Raw genomic sequence first — 18,186 nt, 5'->3', positions numbered from 1 at the left:
GATGAAGATCACGTGGCTCTTAATAAAATTGCTATTTTTAGTGTTTTACGGAAGTTTCACTACCCTTTGTAGAAGCAGATTTCTCTAACTCACTAGTAGACTGTCACCTGTGCAGACAGCCTATGGTGGTGGCAGGTGGTTTCTTAATAACTGGGCTAAATTCCTAGTGTATAGAGCCATGAGAAAGAGTTACCAACTCATGTTATAATAAGTAAAATCAAGTAGGTTTACCCTGAATTCTCTTGTTCTTAAAGTTTAAATTCCTTTAATAACATTTTATAATTTTAGTCACATTTAATATTTGCATTTTTATAACTGAATTTTTTACAATATTCTTTTATTTTGGTTAAAATAGCAAGGAGAAATAACTAGATTTTTGTACCTAGATCCAACATTATTGGAGAGATTAAACCTGGTGGTTCATAATGTGTGATAACGAATTGAAACTTGAGACAAAAATGGCAATTCCATTTCTTTCATTGAGTTTCATGATGCTGGATTTCATCCCAATGTCCAAAGGCAAAGAGGCAGTTAGCCCAGTGCTCTGAAAAAGATTCCTTCTGAAAGCAGACATCTGTTGTGTGTTAATCGAGCAAAGATAAAATGGTGAAGGAAGGAATGTTAGTCTCCTTAGGTGATTTATTAGTGCTCTCTACTATTCATATCCCAAGAGGGGTAAGTGGGAAATATGTATATCTTGTGATGATCAAATACAAGTGCTGCTGTCATGTAAATTAATATTAAAATTATTTGACAATATTTTGTCTTTTTTTGGTGTTGGACAAAATATTGTTATTCTCCACACAAATAATTAGCATATTACTTAGCAACTTGAAGTCAGTTTTAATAACATTCCATATCAAAACCCTTGAGAGACATTGGTTGCAAATTAAATGCCCTTAACATTTTGTTGTCTCACATATAGATCACAATATTCTACTCTTTTGAAAGAAATTCTCTATAGTTGTCTTTAATTTCAATAAAATTGGATAAATGTCTCTTATCATGATGATGCTGTATAAACCGTTATAATATTGCCACCCCGAGTGATCTAATGGGATGCTGAAGTGTTCTCTCAGCTGCAAATTTGCCACATGATATCATGGCTTTGATTCCGCAGTTGCTATGGTACCCGGAAAAAATACTCAATATTAGTCCCTCAAGGCATAAATTAAGAAGCACTAGCATTTCAGGATGCCAAGTGTTTCACTCTCACTGGCCATAAAGCTGGCATAATTTATTTAAAAAAAAAAGAGGGAAAAAAAGAAAAGAAAAATAACTTTGAGCTGGAATAAATTGCTTAATAGAATGCTTTGTATATAAATATCAATAATCATACAAGAGTATCTAGGTTAATACATTTAAAGCAATGCCAATACTTATTAGACTTATTAAGGCATCAATGCCCATTTATCAAATCAATTTTTAAAGATTTCAAAAGTTCATCGTAGAGAGATAAAGCAATGTCGTGTTATAGATTCAAGTGACACAATTATTTAAGACAACATTATTAAGAACTTCACTGGATATGTTCAATTAACTTAATGTTTTGTAGATACCCTAGAATTAATTTTGATTTGGCTTAATAAATAAAAATTATGGCAACTGAAAGTGCATGTCATATTATTTTAAAATTTATTTTAATAGCTTTATGAAGATCTAATTCATATACTATAAAATTTACCCATTTTAAGTGTTCAGTTGAATTCAAAAGTTTTTAATATCATCATAGAGTTGTGTAACAATCACCGCAATCTAATTTTTAAAAAATTGTCAGCATCTCAAAAAAAGTACCCCATACACATTAGCACACATTCCCTGTTCTCCCCTTGTCCCAGTACTTGGCAGCCACTCATCTACTTTCTCCCTTTATAAATTTTCCTATTTTGGACATTTTATTTAAATGAAATCATAGAATATGTGACCTATTATTTACTTAGCATAATGTTTTCAAAGTTTTTCTATGATGTAGCACGGATCAATTCTTCAGTCTCCGTATGGCTAAATGATATCCTGTTCTATGAATATACCATCGTTTGTTTCTTTATTCATCAATTAATGGGTATTTGGATTGTTTCCACATTTTGGCATTATTTTGTGTAGATTATGTTTTTATTTCTCTTGGAATCGCTGGGTCATATGGTAACTCTATGAATGTTTGACTTTTCAGGAAATGCTAAATTATTTTTCAAAGCGGCTGTATCATTTTACATTTTCATGAGCAGCGTTTGAGGGTTCCAATTTCTCCACATTCTTAACAACACTTGTTAGAGTCCATCTTTTTGACAATTGCCATCTTCGTTGGTATGAAGTGGTATCTCTTGTGATTTTGATTTGAATTTTCCTAATGATTAATGATGTTCAGCATATTTATATGTGCTAATTGGACATTTGTATATTTTCTTTAGAAAAATACGTATTGACATCCTTTGCTTTATTCTTCAGTTGTTTTGTCTTTTGATAATTGAGCTATGTTTTTTATCTGTTCTGGATACAAGTCCTTTCTCAGAGACATGATCTGCAAATATTTTCTCTTATTACTATCCTTCTGTGGACTGTATGTTCACTTTCTTGATAGTGTTCATTGAAGCATAAAACTTTCTTTAAATTTCTGATTAAGCCCAATTTTACTTTTTTTTCTTTTGTTGCTTGTGTTTTTGGCATTGTGTATGTTGTCCAATCCAATGTCATAAATATGTACTCCTATGCTTTCTTCTAAGAGTTTTACAGTTTTACATCTTCCAGTTAGGTTTATGGCCTCTTTTGGGTTAACTTTAATGAATGGTATATGGTGGGGGTTCAGCTTCATTCTTTTGCTTGTGGATATTTAGATTCCAGAACTATTTTCTTAAAAGATTATGATTTCCTCATTGAAATGTCTTGGTACCCAGGCCAAAAAACAATTACCATAAATGTAAGAGTTTCTTTTTGGACTTTGAACAATTTTATTCCATTGATATATATATGTCTATCCTTATGCCAGTAAAACATTGTCTTGATTACCATAGCTTTTTTACTAAGTATTGAAATCAGCAAATGTAAGTTCTCTAACTTTAGTCTTCTTTTGTATGATTGTTTTTATACTTACATTTCTGTTGTTGTTAAGAATGTTGAGTTTAGCACAGTCTTATCCACATGTGTTCTCAGATAAAAAAAGAATACTGGCACAAAAGTGCAGCCACTTGCAAGGTTATTCTAGGTTTTTTGTCATGTATGACAATAAAGCCTTTTGGGAAAAAAAATTGGTTCAAAATATTGGAAATATAGTTTTTCATCAACCCAATCACTGTAATGGGCCAATTAGAGAATACTATCTCCAAACTGTTTCCAAAAATGTAATATCTTTAAGATGGAACTCTCTCAAATCTGAGTCTTTGTCATCCATATGGAATTACTCAATTATACCAATTCTCTTATAAGCAAACATTATACCTTTTGCTCTAAAGAATTTAATTCAGAGATCGAGTGATTCAGCTGAGATACCATCATATTAGCTTCATTAACCCTATATCTACAGCAATTGCATTGTTAGTATAGCTTATTAAAAAAGTTATAGCTTATAGACCTCAAAGGTCAATAAATTATTTCAGCAATGTGTTTATCCAATGCTAGCTTGTTTGAGATTTCTTCCACATTTTAACAATCATCTAGTAGACAATGATGCCACTTATTTTAAAAAGAAAGTTCTTAGTAGATATTTAGTAGCCAATTCTATAAAACCTTGAAATCTATGTGAAATTCAGTGGTATATGTATATATGAAAGAAGGTCAATAATTAAATTGGATAAATCTTATAAATCATCATGGGTTTATAAGACACAGGAAATAATAAATTCACTAAATTGAAATCATTCAATAATTTCCATACAGGCAGTAAAAATGTATTATATTGGAGGACCTGAAGTTGATTGTCACATTGAAAAGTATGTAGAATCATGTAACACAAACTATATACTTTGTGAATTTCCCAAAAGGCAACCCACCACTCTCCACCTGAGATCACCAAGACATTTTAGTAAAGTGTCCCCATTGATTTTACTGATTTTTTTCCCCAACTGAAGAGTTTATTAAGATATAGTCCTTGAAAAAGTGGCTTAGAATATTTCAATTCTGATTATAAATATGTGTGCAAAACTCATTCTGTATTAATTATTTGAAGATAGCAAATATCCATCCCTGCTCCTTCCTTACAGAGGCTCTGCATTACATGAGCTGGGTTTAGGGAATTTGTGAATAGGAGACTTATCTGAATTTTTGCCATCATTCCTCATTACCTTAATCAAATTCTAAGCTGGACAGAGTATAAAGACACCCCACTGTGGGCGCCTTGGAGCAGAATGGGAGCAGATTGTCTAAAAGCACTTGCCAGAATCCCCGATGCTCAACTTGTCACTTCAAGTTCTATGACAAAAATTGGGCCTGTTCTATTGCTAATGTATCAAAACAGATTATCAAATATTTCCTTTGAGATTTAGATAAAGATTTATAACTCCAATAAAAATGGGATTTATGTCCCATAGTCTATAGTATCTAACAGAATTTTTTCTAGTCTTTTCTTTGTTTTATTATATTTTTCTTTTCTTTTTAATTACAGAAATTAAGATGTTCTAATAACTGTAATACCTTTTTAGCTTAAATAATTATCTCCATATCACCAAGGTTTAGACTATAGAAAGGCCATTGTTATATTGTCTGTTTGATCAGATCCTACGATGTAGTTGGAGTATATTTTTCTTGAGTCATAAATTTTTGGGAATCTACCCAGATATCAGGAAGACTGCCTGGGGCCATACTATAGTAGCAATCGGAACAAAGCAATTATTCTGTACTCACAGTAAATATTGAATTGGATTCATCTGGCATATGCAAAGCTTTAGGATACTATTTACATAAAATTTTTCAAATTATGGCCTACTTGCTTGGCAAAGGCTTTTAACAACAGTGGAAGGGCATCTGTTGCTTTAGCCCATACAGCATCCTTTTATTCTTCTTAAATAAGCAAACACTATTCCAGGAACTTGAAGTACATACATGAATAAAACAAATATCCCTGCTGCATGGAATTTGCATGCCAGTGGAGAGAGACAGAGGACATTAATATATAAATCATACAACTGTTAGAAAGAAAATCTCAGAATTCATGCATTGAGGACAAGTGGCAGTATTAAATATGGTGTCTGGCCTGAGCTTTTAGTAAATACATAAAAGAAGATAAAGTGAATCATTCAGATTTCTGTTGCAGGAAGAATCCAGGCAGAAGGAACAGTCAGTACAGATCCTTGAAGGGAATAATCAAATAGAGGAAGAAGCCAGATGATATACGATAGAGCACTGCATATTGATGAAGCTGTGTGTGTCCTTGAGTAGGTGAAAGTGAATGGAGGCTGATGCCCAAACAGGCGGCATATTAAGTTTATATATACATATATGTGTGTTATACATAAAATCATAGTATATAATATGCATAAATTATATGATATATGACATATATAATGTATATGTCATATATCATATAGGTATATATGTGCATGTCTTATACATATAAATATGTAGTTATGGCACTATCAGAAGGCTCACACTCAGGCCAGGGCAATTGTATTGACTTCTACTTCAGGTGTGTTTCAGGACTAGCAGCATCAGTATTAACTGGGAACTTGTTGAAATGCAAAAATCTTGAGCCCCACTCATTCATCATTTGCATTTTAAAAAGATCCTAAGGCGATTCATCAAAATGTTACTAAAATAAGAGAGAACATGAGCAAAGGCTTGGGGAGGGGGGGAAGAGAAAAAAAGAACAAATGCCACCACTACCAACAGCAAATCTACACTGCTTGTGCAGAGAACTATGGAAAATTCAGAAGACAACAAACCCTGAGATTACCCTGATGGGAAGTGATAGGAGAGAGAAAATTAGAGGAGGATTTATGTACTGAGATTGATCTTGTAGGCAACGGGGACTCTTGATGAATTTGTCAAGTGCATTGAAATGGTCACAGTTGAGTTTTAGCCAGGTCTTTCAGGTGGACCAGATGAGATTGTAAAAACCTGGATTACACCTTGGGCACTTTCCATTGCTCATAAAATATCCTCAAAATTAATTTAAATGTTATTTATTTTTTTATTTTAACTTTTATAAGAGCTTGGCAAAGATTTAGAAAATATCAAAATATTTAAACAAAATGAATAATAACAATAATAATACAGTCAACTCAATCTGTATTTTGAAGTATTTTTGTTTTTATTTTCTTTTTATATATACTACTAAATAAATGTCATAAATTATTCATAATTTTTTGAGGATTTTTTTCTCAACTTAAAACATAAAATGGCATTATGAAATCTAAATAAGCATTTTAAAGTCTTCACAATTTTCCATTTTAATGTCTGCAGACTATAATTAAACATAATACTCTCAGTAACCATTTAAGTCAATTTGAACTTTCATGATCACAATGGAGTATATTTGTGCAAAAAGAGCTTTTATGTGCTACCGATATTATTTTTCATGCATTTCAATTCATGATGAATAAAAACATGAATATTTTAGGACTTTCGATATGACTTTGATTTCAAAATGCCTTAAAAAATTTGCTCCAATTTATATTCTCACCATCCTCATCATTTTAGTGCTGTAAATTTTTTCCTGATCCCAAAAAGTACATGACCTTTATTTAAAATGAATTATGCAAAACAAATGTAAAGATGAAAATAAAAAATACCCATTAAGCCTGCCTGTCAGAGATAACCTCCACTAACTCCAACTTTTTACCCTATTATTGCCTTTCAACTTTGTCTATGCAGTCACATATTTTATATCCATCTCTATATGTGTGCATCTATATATGCATTTACCCACTGATTTGCATACTCTCTATATATGTTTATTAATACATACACACCTATACACATATTCTGCAACAACATGGTCCTTGTATTCCTAATTAATATGGATTAAAGGTACTATATAAAACTTCTTTCAATGGAAAATGGAGGCAATTATTTCTTTAGCTATTTCATAAGTGTATATCCATAAATTTTAAATTTCATTAAGTGACTCAATGACTGATAATACCACACTTTTTAATTAAATGAAGGCCGATCTCTTCCTCTTATCAGTTGCTTTATCCAGCAGAGGGCTTCCCGTGCTTGGGAACCGCATGTTGCAACTGTATATGTCCTCCATCATGCAAAATTCATTTTCTAATTATTAGATCCAGAATATCTAATTGAAAATAGATAAGCAAATGCCTTAGGGGAACTACATGTATATATTTTACAATACTTAGCTCCTATCCTATGTGAAATTGTAGAGCTTCCTTTTCTTAACATTGTATAGTAAACTACACTTTTTCAAATTGTTTTCTTTACTGCATAATATTTTAACACATAGGTATACTATTACTTATTTTAATTATTTCACCAATTTGGGACATGTGTGCATTGTTTCTGTTCTTGTTTCTGTGTCCACACCAAAATGGACATCTTTGGTTTATTGTAAGTTTTCTGCATCTCTGATTATTTCTATCACTCTTAGTAACCTTAGAAAATATATTGCAGTTTTATATTTGTTGCTATTTTAATTAGATGACTGTACTCTTATCAGTTACATGTGTGGGTTTAGTAATTATCTAAACATGTGGTCCCTAACCCTGGGGCCAGACCAGTACCTGTCTGTGGCCTGTTAGGAACCAGGTCACACAGCAGGATGTGAGTGGCATCCCAGCAAGCAAAGTTTCATCTGTACTTACAGTCCCTCCCCATTGCTTGCATCACGGCCTGAGCTCCGCCTCCTGTCAGATCAGCAGCAGCATTGGATTCTCATAGGAGTGGGACCCTACTGTAAACCACGCATGGGAGGGATCTAGGTTGTGGCTCCTTATGACAATCTAATGCCTCCTGATCTGCGGTGGAGCTGAGGCGGTGATGCTAGTGCTGGGGAGTGGCTGCAAATGCCGACTATCACTAGCAGAGAGGTTTGACTGCACAGAGAGACCATAATAAATCAATTGCTTGCAGACTCATATCAAGATTCTATCAGTGAGTGGCAAGTGACAATTAAGCTGATTCTGGTGGCAGGCTTTAAATCAGAATCCAACAGTATTTTAGTCCAGGTGTGGCCTGCCCATTATTTTATTTACCTTTTCTGTCGGCGTCCCTCTCCTGCATTGTGCACTTATCTCAGTCACAGCTTTGGTAAGCGCCCAAGCTAACCCTAGCAAAAATGAGTAAAAAACAAACGTTGCTGAAGAGCTTCTTTGTAAAAGGAGACAGACTCAATGATGAGACAGCAGAAGACTCTAAAACTGCCAACAGAATGAAAGCTATATTTAAAAGAAAATACCAAGTCCTACTTAAATTACATTCATTGAAACAGTTGATTCACATTTTTCTAGCACATTTTATATAATACTAGGCAACCGGCTATCCAATGAAGCCATGAAACCTTCAAAACTGCTCACCACATGGAGACCAAGCACCCTGCATTAAAAAGACAAGCCTTTGGAGTTTTTCAAAAGAAAAAAACTTGAACACAAAGAACAGAAGCAATTATTGGAGGCCACCACTTCATCAGATATGGCTGCACCAATAACGTCATTCTTACTGGTTAACCACACTTCTAAAGCTAAGAAGCCCTTTACTATTGGTAAAGAGTTGATCTTGCCTGCTGCTAAGAACATTTGCTGTGAACTTTCAGGAGAGGCTGCAGTTCAAAAGGTGGCACGTGTCCCTCTTTCAGCTAGCAACATTGATGAATGTTGAGGCATGACTGTTAGAGAGGTGGATGAGTCTATTGGTAATGTTGAAACAAGGGAACAATGCTAGTTTTTGTAACATGTTTTTCAGGAGGGTGTGCAGGATGTGCATGAGGATATGTTATGTGCACTTTTGCTGCCAATCAACACCACAGCTGTAAAACTGTTCAAGTCTTTGCATGACTACATATCAGGAAAACTGAATTGGTCTTTTTACATCAGTATACGCACAGACAGACAGGCTGCCCTCACTGGCTGGCTTTCTGGTTTCACTACATGGGTCAAGGAGGTCACTTCTGAATGTGAGTCTACTATGCAGTATGTCATCCATAGAGAAATGCTAACTAGCTGAAAAATGTGACCTGAACTAAATGTTTTGCAGGATGTGATTAAAATCATCAACCACATTAAAGTATATGCCCTTAACTTACATCTATTCGTGCAGTTCTGTGACAAGATGGACACAGAGCACACGTGTCTTCTCTTATATAAGGAAGTGAGATGGCTTTCTAAAGGTATATCACTGGCCAGTTTTTGAGTTATGAGAGCCACTCCAGAGATTTCTTTTACAAAAACAGTCAGCACTGGCAGCACATTTCAGTGACACAGAATGGGTCACAAAACTTGTTTACTTGTGTGACATATTCAACCTGCTTCTGTGAACTCAATTTGTCACTTCAGGGGAGAATGATAACTGTGTTCAAGTCGGCAGATAAAGTGGCTGCATTCAAAGCCAAACTCGAATTATGGGGCAATGAGTGAATATTGGGATTTTTGACATGTTTCAAACATTAGCAGAGATTTTGAAAAATACTGATCCAGGGCCTTCTTTTTCCCAGCTGGTGCATAATCACCTATCTCAGCTTTCAAAAGTGTTTGGGCATTACTTCCCAACCACAAAAGACCCCTGAACTGGGAAGGAATGGATCTACTAGCCATTTGTGAATAAGCCAGGTGAATCAATTTTGTCCTTGCTAGAAGAGGATCAACTGCTTGAGATAGCAAATGATTTCAAGGTGATCTTTAAGGTGGCCTTAAAAGTATGTTTGAGAAAACTTGAAATCGCCATATGTTCTGGATTAAAGTCAAGGCAGAATATCCTGAGATTGCCACAAAAGCACTGAAAAGCCTGCTTCCATTTCCAACATCTTATCTTTGTAAAGCAGAGTCTTCTGCTATGACAGCAAACAAAACAAGATTTCCGAGTAGACTGGACATAAGCAACACACTTTGGGTGTCACTGTCTCCCATCACCCCCACATGGGACCATCTAGTTGCAAGAAAACAAGTTCAGGGCTCTTACTGATTCTGCATTATGGTGAGTTGTATAATTATTTTATTATATATTACAATGTAATAATAATGGAAATAAATAATGTGCACAATAAATGTAATGAGCTTGAATCATCCTGAAACCATCACCTCACCCCCGTCCATGGAAAAATTTTCTTTCATGAAACCAATCCCTGGTGCCAAAAATGTTAGACTGCTGACTTTCTTACATACTCTTTAATATTTTGATGTGTTGTAATGTCTGAACTGGCCATGAATCCATGATTATATATTTTTTCTCCCACTTTATTTACTTGAAATTTAGTTATGCAATACTTAATAAACATATTTTGCCATTCATTACTACTAGTCTGTGTTTTTTTTTTTTTTTTTTTTTTTTTTTTTTTTTTTTGAGACAGAGTCTCACTTTGTTGTCCAGGCTAGAGTGAGTGCCGTGGCGTCAGCCTAGCTCACAGCAACCTCAAACTCCTGGGCTTGAGTGATCCTTCTGCCTCAGCCCCCCGAGTAGCTGGCACTACAGGCATGCGCCACCATGCCCGGCTAATTTTTTATATATATATCAGTTGGCCAATTAATTTCTTTCTATTTATAGTAGAGACGGGGTCTCGCTCTTGCTCAGGCTGGTTTTGAACTCCTGACCTCGAGCAATCCGCCCGCCTCGGCCTCCCAAGAGCTAGGATTACAGGCGTGAGCCACAGCGCCCGGCCGTACTAGTCTGTGTTTTAAAGAATTATTATTAGGAACAGAAACACATCTTTGGATAGGAAAATATAGCACTGAATAATCATAGGATAATAGTTATATATTAGGTAATATGATAGTATAGATTTTATCTAGTCTCTAATTCTAAAATTGTCTGAAATTTTTCCTTCAAATCTGGAATCAGCCTTAACTTACTTTTGCCATTAAATTATCTTCCTTATATTTTAATTCACTTTTCTTCATTTACTCCTTTAGATAAATCTTAAAACTTTTATGAGGGAAGGCTGTATTATAAAGTATTCTCATTTCACTGACCAGAAAATAAACTTCTCTATTAAATAAATGAGGAATAATATATGTACACTGAAGTTTATTTTTGAACTGTAAAACTTTATGAAAAAGTTACCCTTAATATTTTATTATTATTCATCCCATTAGGCCTATCTGGTGGCATTATCCATTTCATTATTCCTATTAAACTAATACTGTATATTTTATTTTTATATCAATATTCACCAATCAAAATTAAATTATATACATATATATTTAGTTCTTATATTTTTATTTTTGAATCTTTGAGGTACATTTAAAAATTATATCTTTAGATTAGATGTAGTTTTTTTTAATGTGATGACTTTCTCTGTGTAAGTTTGACTCTGATTACGGTTTTGATCAATTTGATAATATTAAAATGTTAGTTTCAGTTAGTGTATATGTCTTTCAAGACTGGCTGCTATGTTATTAAACTTTTTTTAAAAAAATCTTCCCCTAACAGGTTAAAGTACATTAAAAGAAAATAGTATCAGTATTCTCTCTATCCTTTTGAATCTATTATAATTCTCTGAACCTGGGTGAGGTAGGAGGGATTTGAGAGACCGCAGAGAGGAAGCTGGAGGCTGGACTGCAAAAGGTACAGCAAAAGGAAATGCCTGAACAGTCCCAGTCCTAACTGTTGCCATTAGGAAGGAGAGAAAAGCCGGCTAAAGTGTTGGAGAAAAAAAAAATAAAACCCAAAGGAACATGAAAATTTATAAATAAATATGGAATTAGCTGTTTCTATTATTGAGCAAAACAGATCCCCTAATGCATGCAGGTAGCCAATGAGAATATTGAACTGGATTTTAGCTCCCTTAATACAGAACAAAGCTTCTGCTGTTCTATATCATCCTACTTTTAGTATGCATTCAGCAGGTATTCAATTTGCATCAGTTACATTGAGCTTACTCAGATGTCCTGTTCTCATAATTCTTTATCAGGTTTACTCTGTTTCATTATTTATAATTCTTTATTAATACCTAGTATAGTTACCCTGACAGTATATCTAGGACATATGGTTAGTATGACATATGCTTATTGCATATAGATTTGCCTGCTATATTATATATCCATTTCTTTCACTCTAGATTACTACTCCCATTATCTTTTCCTATATTTCTACAAAGGTTTACTGTTTAGTCTTCCTGCTTCCACTATTGACCTCCCCCTTCTTCAGTCTGTAGACAGAGTGGTTTGTTTAATACTTAACACCTTTCCATTCAACTTAAAATGGAATCCCCATTTCCTGGGCCCTCCAGGTTGCTGCATGCCTGCAGTCTGGTCATTAGAATCTCAGCTTAAGAAGCCCTACTTAATTTAGTACTTCCAAGCCAGGTGATCAGTCCCTGTTTCACCATTCTCTATATTTTCTCCTTACACTTTATCACAAAGTACCTCATCCAGTTATGTTTTATTTTCTCTACCTTCCGACCACCTCAACTTGAATGTCAGAACTAATGCAGCAAAGGCCTCATCTGACTTATTTATAGCTGCATCAATCATTTGGCATATAACATTTTCTAACCAGATATGAAAAGAACAAAGGAAGAAAATAATGGAGGAAAAAAATGAAAGAAGAAGAAGCAATATGATGGGAAATTGTATTTTTCAAAAATCACATAATAAGGAAATTTTAAAATATTGTTATTATAATTTGTTGAACTATATATTAAAGACTTAAATTTTTAAATACAGGAGTGAATTTACACCAGATAATACTAGCAGATAAACAACTTTGAAGGAAGCAAAACTTAAGAGATAAGTTTAGATTTCTAAAAACCAAAATCAGCTTTACCTTGATACCCCAAAGTTGCTGCTCATATTAAATTACAATTGGAGACGATTTAGTAACAATATTTCTCCAAACCTGCCCACTCTGTCTTATTCACATGGCCACCACTGTATCACTGGAATAATAAACACAAGTTACAGTACAGTGACTTATATAGGTAGGGGACAAGGCTAAAAATTGGAGAAGAGTGACATATAGAAAAAAGTTTGTTAAACACTGTAGTGTTCACTTTGATGTTTATTTTATTACTGAATATGTAATTATTTTATTACTGAATATGTAATTATTCTGTTATTGAAAATAAATGGATATGTCCATATATTCATACATGTATATAAAAGAATCTCACACATGAGCTACTGATAAGTATTAACTATTTGTCATACAAATAATAAACCTTGTTTTTGAAAGGATTAATTCATTTCAATATTTTTCTCATTAAGGACTTTTTTTATTCAATGGGAGATAGGAAAAGTGTCTTATATATCATAGGTTCTCATATTTATTTAAATTGTATCATTTTTAAACTAAGTAAAATTACATATATTTATGATATACAACATGATGTTGTGATATATGTATACATTGTAGAATGGCTAAATCAAGCTATTTAATACACGCATTACTTCACATACTTATATTTTTGTGTTGAGAACATTTAAAATCTCTATTAGCAATCTTCAAGTATATGATACTTTGTTATTATCTGTAGTCACTATGGTGTACAATAGATCTCCTGAACTTAACTTGAGCATTTTTCTACTTTGCTTTCAGCTTGATGATTCCCTGAATCAGATCCGTAAGCTCCAGAGATATCTGGATGAACAGAAAGAAACAAATGAAAACTTGGAGCTTGAACTCAGGCACTTACAAAACCGGTAATTATTTCACAAAATATGGTGAATTCAAGATTGGGACCTTAGGTAAGTAAATCTTGATATCCTTTTCTTCTTTCATATTTTCTTAAATTTCATCAACATTATTTTCACTAACTAGGAATATTAATAAAAGAAACAGATACTCAATACTTGAATTGATGGTCTACTTAGTTTCTATTATTTATTTATTTGCCTAATAGATGTTGCATGTTATGGTAAATACAATTCAAATATCATTTAAAAACAATTTTACTCTAAAAGGTGTAAAATTTTTGAAAGACAAAGGAGTTTTCAGAATACATTTCACATAAAAGCTGAAAGAGTTATATCTGCAAGAAAAAAGTAAGTATAAACCATGCAAGTTGCTAAGTGGTGGATAAGAGAACTATTGCATTTAAGTAAAAGTAATGGTTGGTTAAGTAATTGATAGTCTGGTGTGTATGTGCTTTTTCTCTATGCAGTGGAAGTGGCAGGTTGTGTGAAAAAATAACTCTAGAGAGGTAACTAAACTCCTTGTATAATTCCTTTATAATTCTTATATAATGCTTGATACAAAACAGAGGTGGGCAGAGGAGTCAGACAAAATGTTTTGTATTATAAAGAGACTGAAGGACAGCTAAGATCTGCACTCTAACTAATACAAATATCTTTAGAAAAAGTAATAGATCACCTGAGATTGGAGTTAAGGCAAAGCTACAAACATCTCTGAGAAACTAGAGGGCTTTTGACTTTTATCTGGGTAGACATTTCTGCAGCAAAATCATACAAGAAACTGTCAGCATTAGGAAGTAGTAGCTAGGTATAAATCAGGCTGAAATAAAGCTGTGGTTTCCCTTTGTGTGGTAGGAATGAAGGAAAGTATAAAACTGTACTTAGATGAATATTTATTTAAAACATTTTTATATATTAGTTTACTTCTTTGTATTTAATTTTGTTTTAAATGTAAAAAAATTGCTTAAAAAAGACATTATTATATAATGTTACATAGCTGTTTCTAAATGAAACTCATTTGCAAAATTTATCTCAGTCTATAGTTTTCTTCATTCCTTCATTGACTATAAAGAAAAATGAAATCTTATGAATTCATTATTGAGTAAAGATTACTTTGTCTGATAAATTAATCTCTTTGTAAAATGCTTTGTTGTTTGCTGAGCCCCCACTTTTGTCCCTGTTTCTCTATCATGGGGGACAGGGTGCTCTCAGTACTGGGGGTAAAGAGGCCATCCACTGGCCCAAGACTGGCCTCGAATGTACATTGGTGAGTGTTTGCTGGTCTGTGTAGTAATATAGTCCATTTTGTCACTGGTACCCTTGCTGGGTTCCGATGCTGAAATGTGAACTCCCTTCTCTTTGCTTGACATTCATCTTGCTGAACCGGCTCCATCTTAGCTACTTCTGGTGTAACCTCCTCTCTCTCATCACATCCCCTATCAGCTCACTGGCTGAGGGATTCACCCAGTTGGCGCCTTCAGGATGGGCCCCAGGTGTGGTCTCATCTCAGCCACAACCCCAGATGAGCACTGGGTGCATATCTGAGAAGCTAAATATTAGAGAGCTCTCACTGCCTGACCATGTTTCTCTGCTTTTCTGTGGCTGTGCCCCAAGTGGATGTGGCCTTCCAGCCTACAAGGCATCTTCTTCTCCAGATCCCGAATACAAGTGGAAAACAGTCTCCCAGCCACCATCCCTCAACACTTGACTTAACTTCTATAACAATTTCTTGCACATAACCAATCTCCAGATCAAAGCACATAAAAAGGAAATTGAGACTCTTCCTTGAAAGATGAGTTTGCCTTGCAATCTCAGAACCAAAAAGTAGTGGGTTTTTATATTGTCATGTTACATCATATTCTTTTTCTACTCTGGAGCTCAACTATTGTGACAGGCAAATAAGGCAGCTCCTCTCTGATCTCAATACCAGCTCTTGATAACTACCAGTTACAGTTCTACTATGAGCAAAGCATTATTCCAGATGCTTCAGGTATATTGACTAATTTAATATTAATAAGATATATATGATGGAGACTATCATTATCCTCATATTTGGATGAGGAGATTGAGACATGGTAGGTTAAGTGGACAAGATTACAGAAGAAAACACTGGAAGAAGATTAATCCTCATTCAAGGATGAGGTTGCTTAGTGAACATTTGGTTTATACAGATAATGGATTAAGAAAGATCTTTGCCTCAATGATTTTCATACCAAATATTGGAAACTAAAATGTTGTATCAGTTGTATCTTGCTGAGTAACAAACTAACCCAAAACTTAATGGTTGGGAACAACAATGATTTCTTATTCTGAAAGTTTACTGTTTTCAAAAGGGTGGTTCGTGTGCTCCTTGTGCTGTTGGCTGGAATCACTCTTGAGGCTGCATTCATCTGAGAGCTCAGTTGGGGCTAGAATGTCCAAGATGGTTTCAATCATATGTCTGCATTGGCTGGGATGTCTGTGTCCTAGGCCTTTCCCTCCATTTAGTTAGTCATCGTTCGGTATTACTTCCTGGGCTACTTAAATGGCAACTGGTTTCCAAGAGTGTAAAAATGAATTCTCCCTTTACCCTCTGGATCCCTGCTCACCCTCCCACACATTCTTCCTTCAGAAGAAATGGCCACGTTGGCTGCCGAGTAGCTCTTTTCTCACACATCCTGTCTGTGGAATACTAGGGAAGCAGAGGCATCTTAATTTATATATATATATAGATATAGATATATATTTTAAAAAATTTTTAATTTTGGTAAAAATCACAACATTAAATTAACTATTTTACACTTTTGAAGTATACAGATATGTATATGTAGGTCTCTTACATTTTTTAGCAACTTGTATTGACTTTTAGTTTGATGAGAACATATGGATTGTTTAGAAAAGTTTTTGATAGCCTTTTACTTCTACACATATTTCTCTAGCTAAATCAGAAGATTAGCTTTGTTATTTTTTATCTCTGTGACCTTGAGCAGTCTACTTACATTAAAATTATATAATATTCCCCCAAAGACTGAGTGAAATAATAAATGAAGCACCTGGCATTAATAAATATTCAACAAATATTTGTTTATTCATCTCATTCTACTTTTCAAGAGATAATTTCCTTCAGAACAAATAAATTTAGGAAATGAAATTTCTATGCATAAAGAAAATACTCTCTTTAAAGAAATCTTGGAAATACCTCACAGAAAATTTTAAAATTGTAATGATGCTTGCCCTCAATTTCGACTATTTAAAACTTTAAACACTGGATAGGTTTTCTTATTTTATTGGAATATCTCAAAAAATTACTTACATTTCCACAAAACTTCATTTTATACTACCAATCTAGACATTACACAGTAGACGCTTGTATATTAGACTTAAAAAATGTCAGTACACAGCATTGTGATACGAAACTATAGACATCAGCTGGCAAATTCAACAGCTGAATTTATATCTTTAAATGTTCTCATTTGTCATTTTAAGGAAATAGTTAGAACTATATATGTTGGAAAACTCTCAGAATAAAAGGAAATTAGAATCGAAACATTGTCTTTCACTCAGAATTAAGAATTAATACTCATAACCACCTTAAAGAACCTCTTATAATGTTCTTAAAATACCATTTTGTGTTAACTACTTAATTGTTATATCAACTAACTTCCAAATATACACATTTCAAAATAGAATTATAGAAACTTAAGGGTATTTTATATTGATCAATGTGAAGAATATATATTGCAACTAGAAAAGTTTAATTAATATTTTATTGCAAAATGCCACAGGTTGATGTAAAAATTGAAGCAATATATACAGAAAAGTTCACTTTTGTTTATTCTTATGTTTCCAGTAATGTCTATCCTTTTATGCAGCTCTTATAGAGGTTAATAAAAAATATAAAAGAAATTAAGTGTTAGTTGATTTTAAATCAAACTGTTAAAAAATACTGTTGTCTCCATATCAAAAGAGGAATCAGTACACAGACTTTAAAAATTAGTGAAAACTAACATATATACTGTGCATATTTTCATCCAAAATGGAAAGGCCTTCACTGTCCTGGACTAACCTAGCCTGTACCCTATCTCCAGTAATAAAAATGTACTCTGTGATTGATGTGAAAAAGGTGATAATCGCAAAAGCATTCTTGCCTTGGTAGGTGTGTAACTTTCCTTACATGACATAATTTTGGGTATATTATACCAAATGGAGTGGAAGGCATGGGAATGGTTATTTGTGATTTTAATTCATGTTTCTCTTGCTCCTATGATCTGTTTCTTAAAAAACATAATATTTTCTCCTCATTATATATTGTAGCAAAGTTAGTACTATTTTCTGAAATCACCTCCAAATATTTGGTTTCTATATCTTCAAATGAAGGCTAAATTTTTTGTTCATTTATAGACATAAGTGATGCATGGAAATTTGAAAATTCCTAATCTCGTTGGGGACAGTTCCACTGGTTAAAAGAGAGTAACTTTTAAAG

General features: G+C 33.6%; 1 protein-coding gene across 1 annotated transcript in view; it reads left to right on the top strand.

The window, feature by feature from the left end:
- Positions 1-13,782, top strand: part of CCDC102B (coiled-coil domain containing 102B) — a 202,430-nt gene extending 188,648 nt beyond the window's left edge. The window contains exon 8 of the mRNA XM_020282138.2: positions 13,630-13,782. Within this exon, the coding sequence (XP_020137727.2) occupies positions 13,630-13,737 (108 nt within the window). The 3' untranslated portion in view covers positions 13,738-13,782. The remainder of the gene's footprint in view (positions 1-13,629) is intronic.
- The last annotated feature ends 4,404 nt before the right edge of the window (positions 13,783-18,186 follow it).

The sequence above is a fragment of the Microcebus murinus genome, chromosome 17 (assembly GCF_040939455.1).
Source record: "Microcebus murinus isolate Inina chromosome 17, M.murinus_Inina_mat1.0, whole genome shotgun sequence".
NCBI lineage: Eukaryota > Metazoa > Chordata > Mammalia > Primates > Cheirogaleidae > Microcebus > Microcebus murinus.
This window is presented reverse-complemented; position numbering and strand designations above follow the sequence as displayed.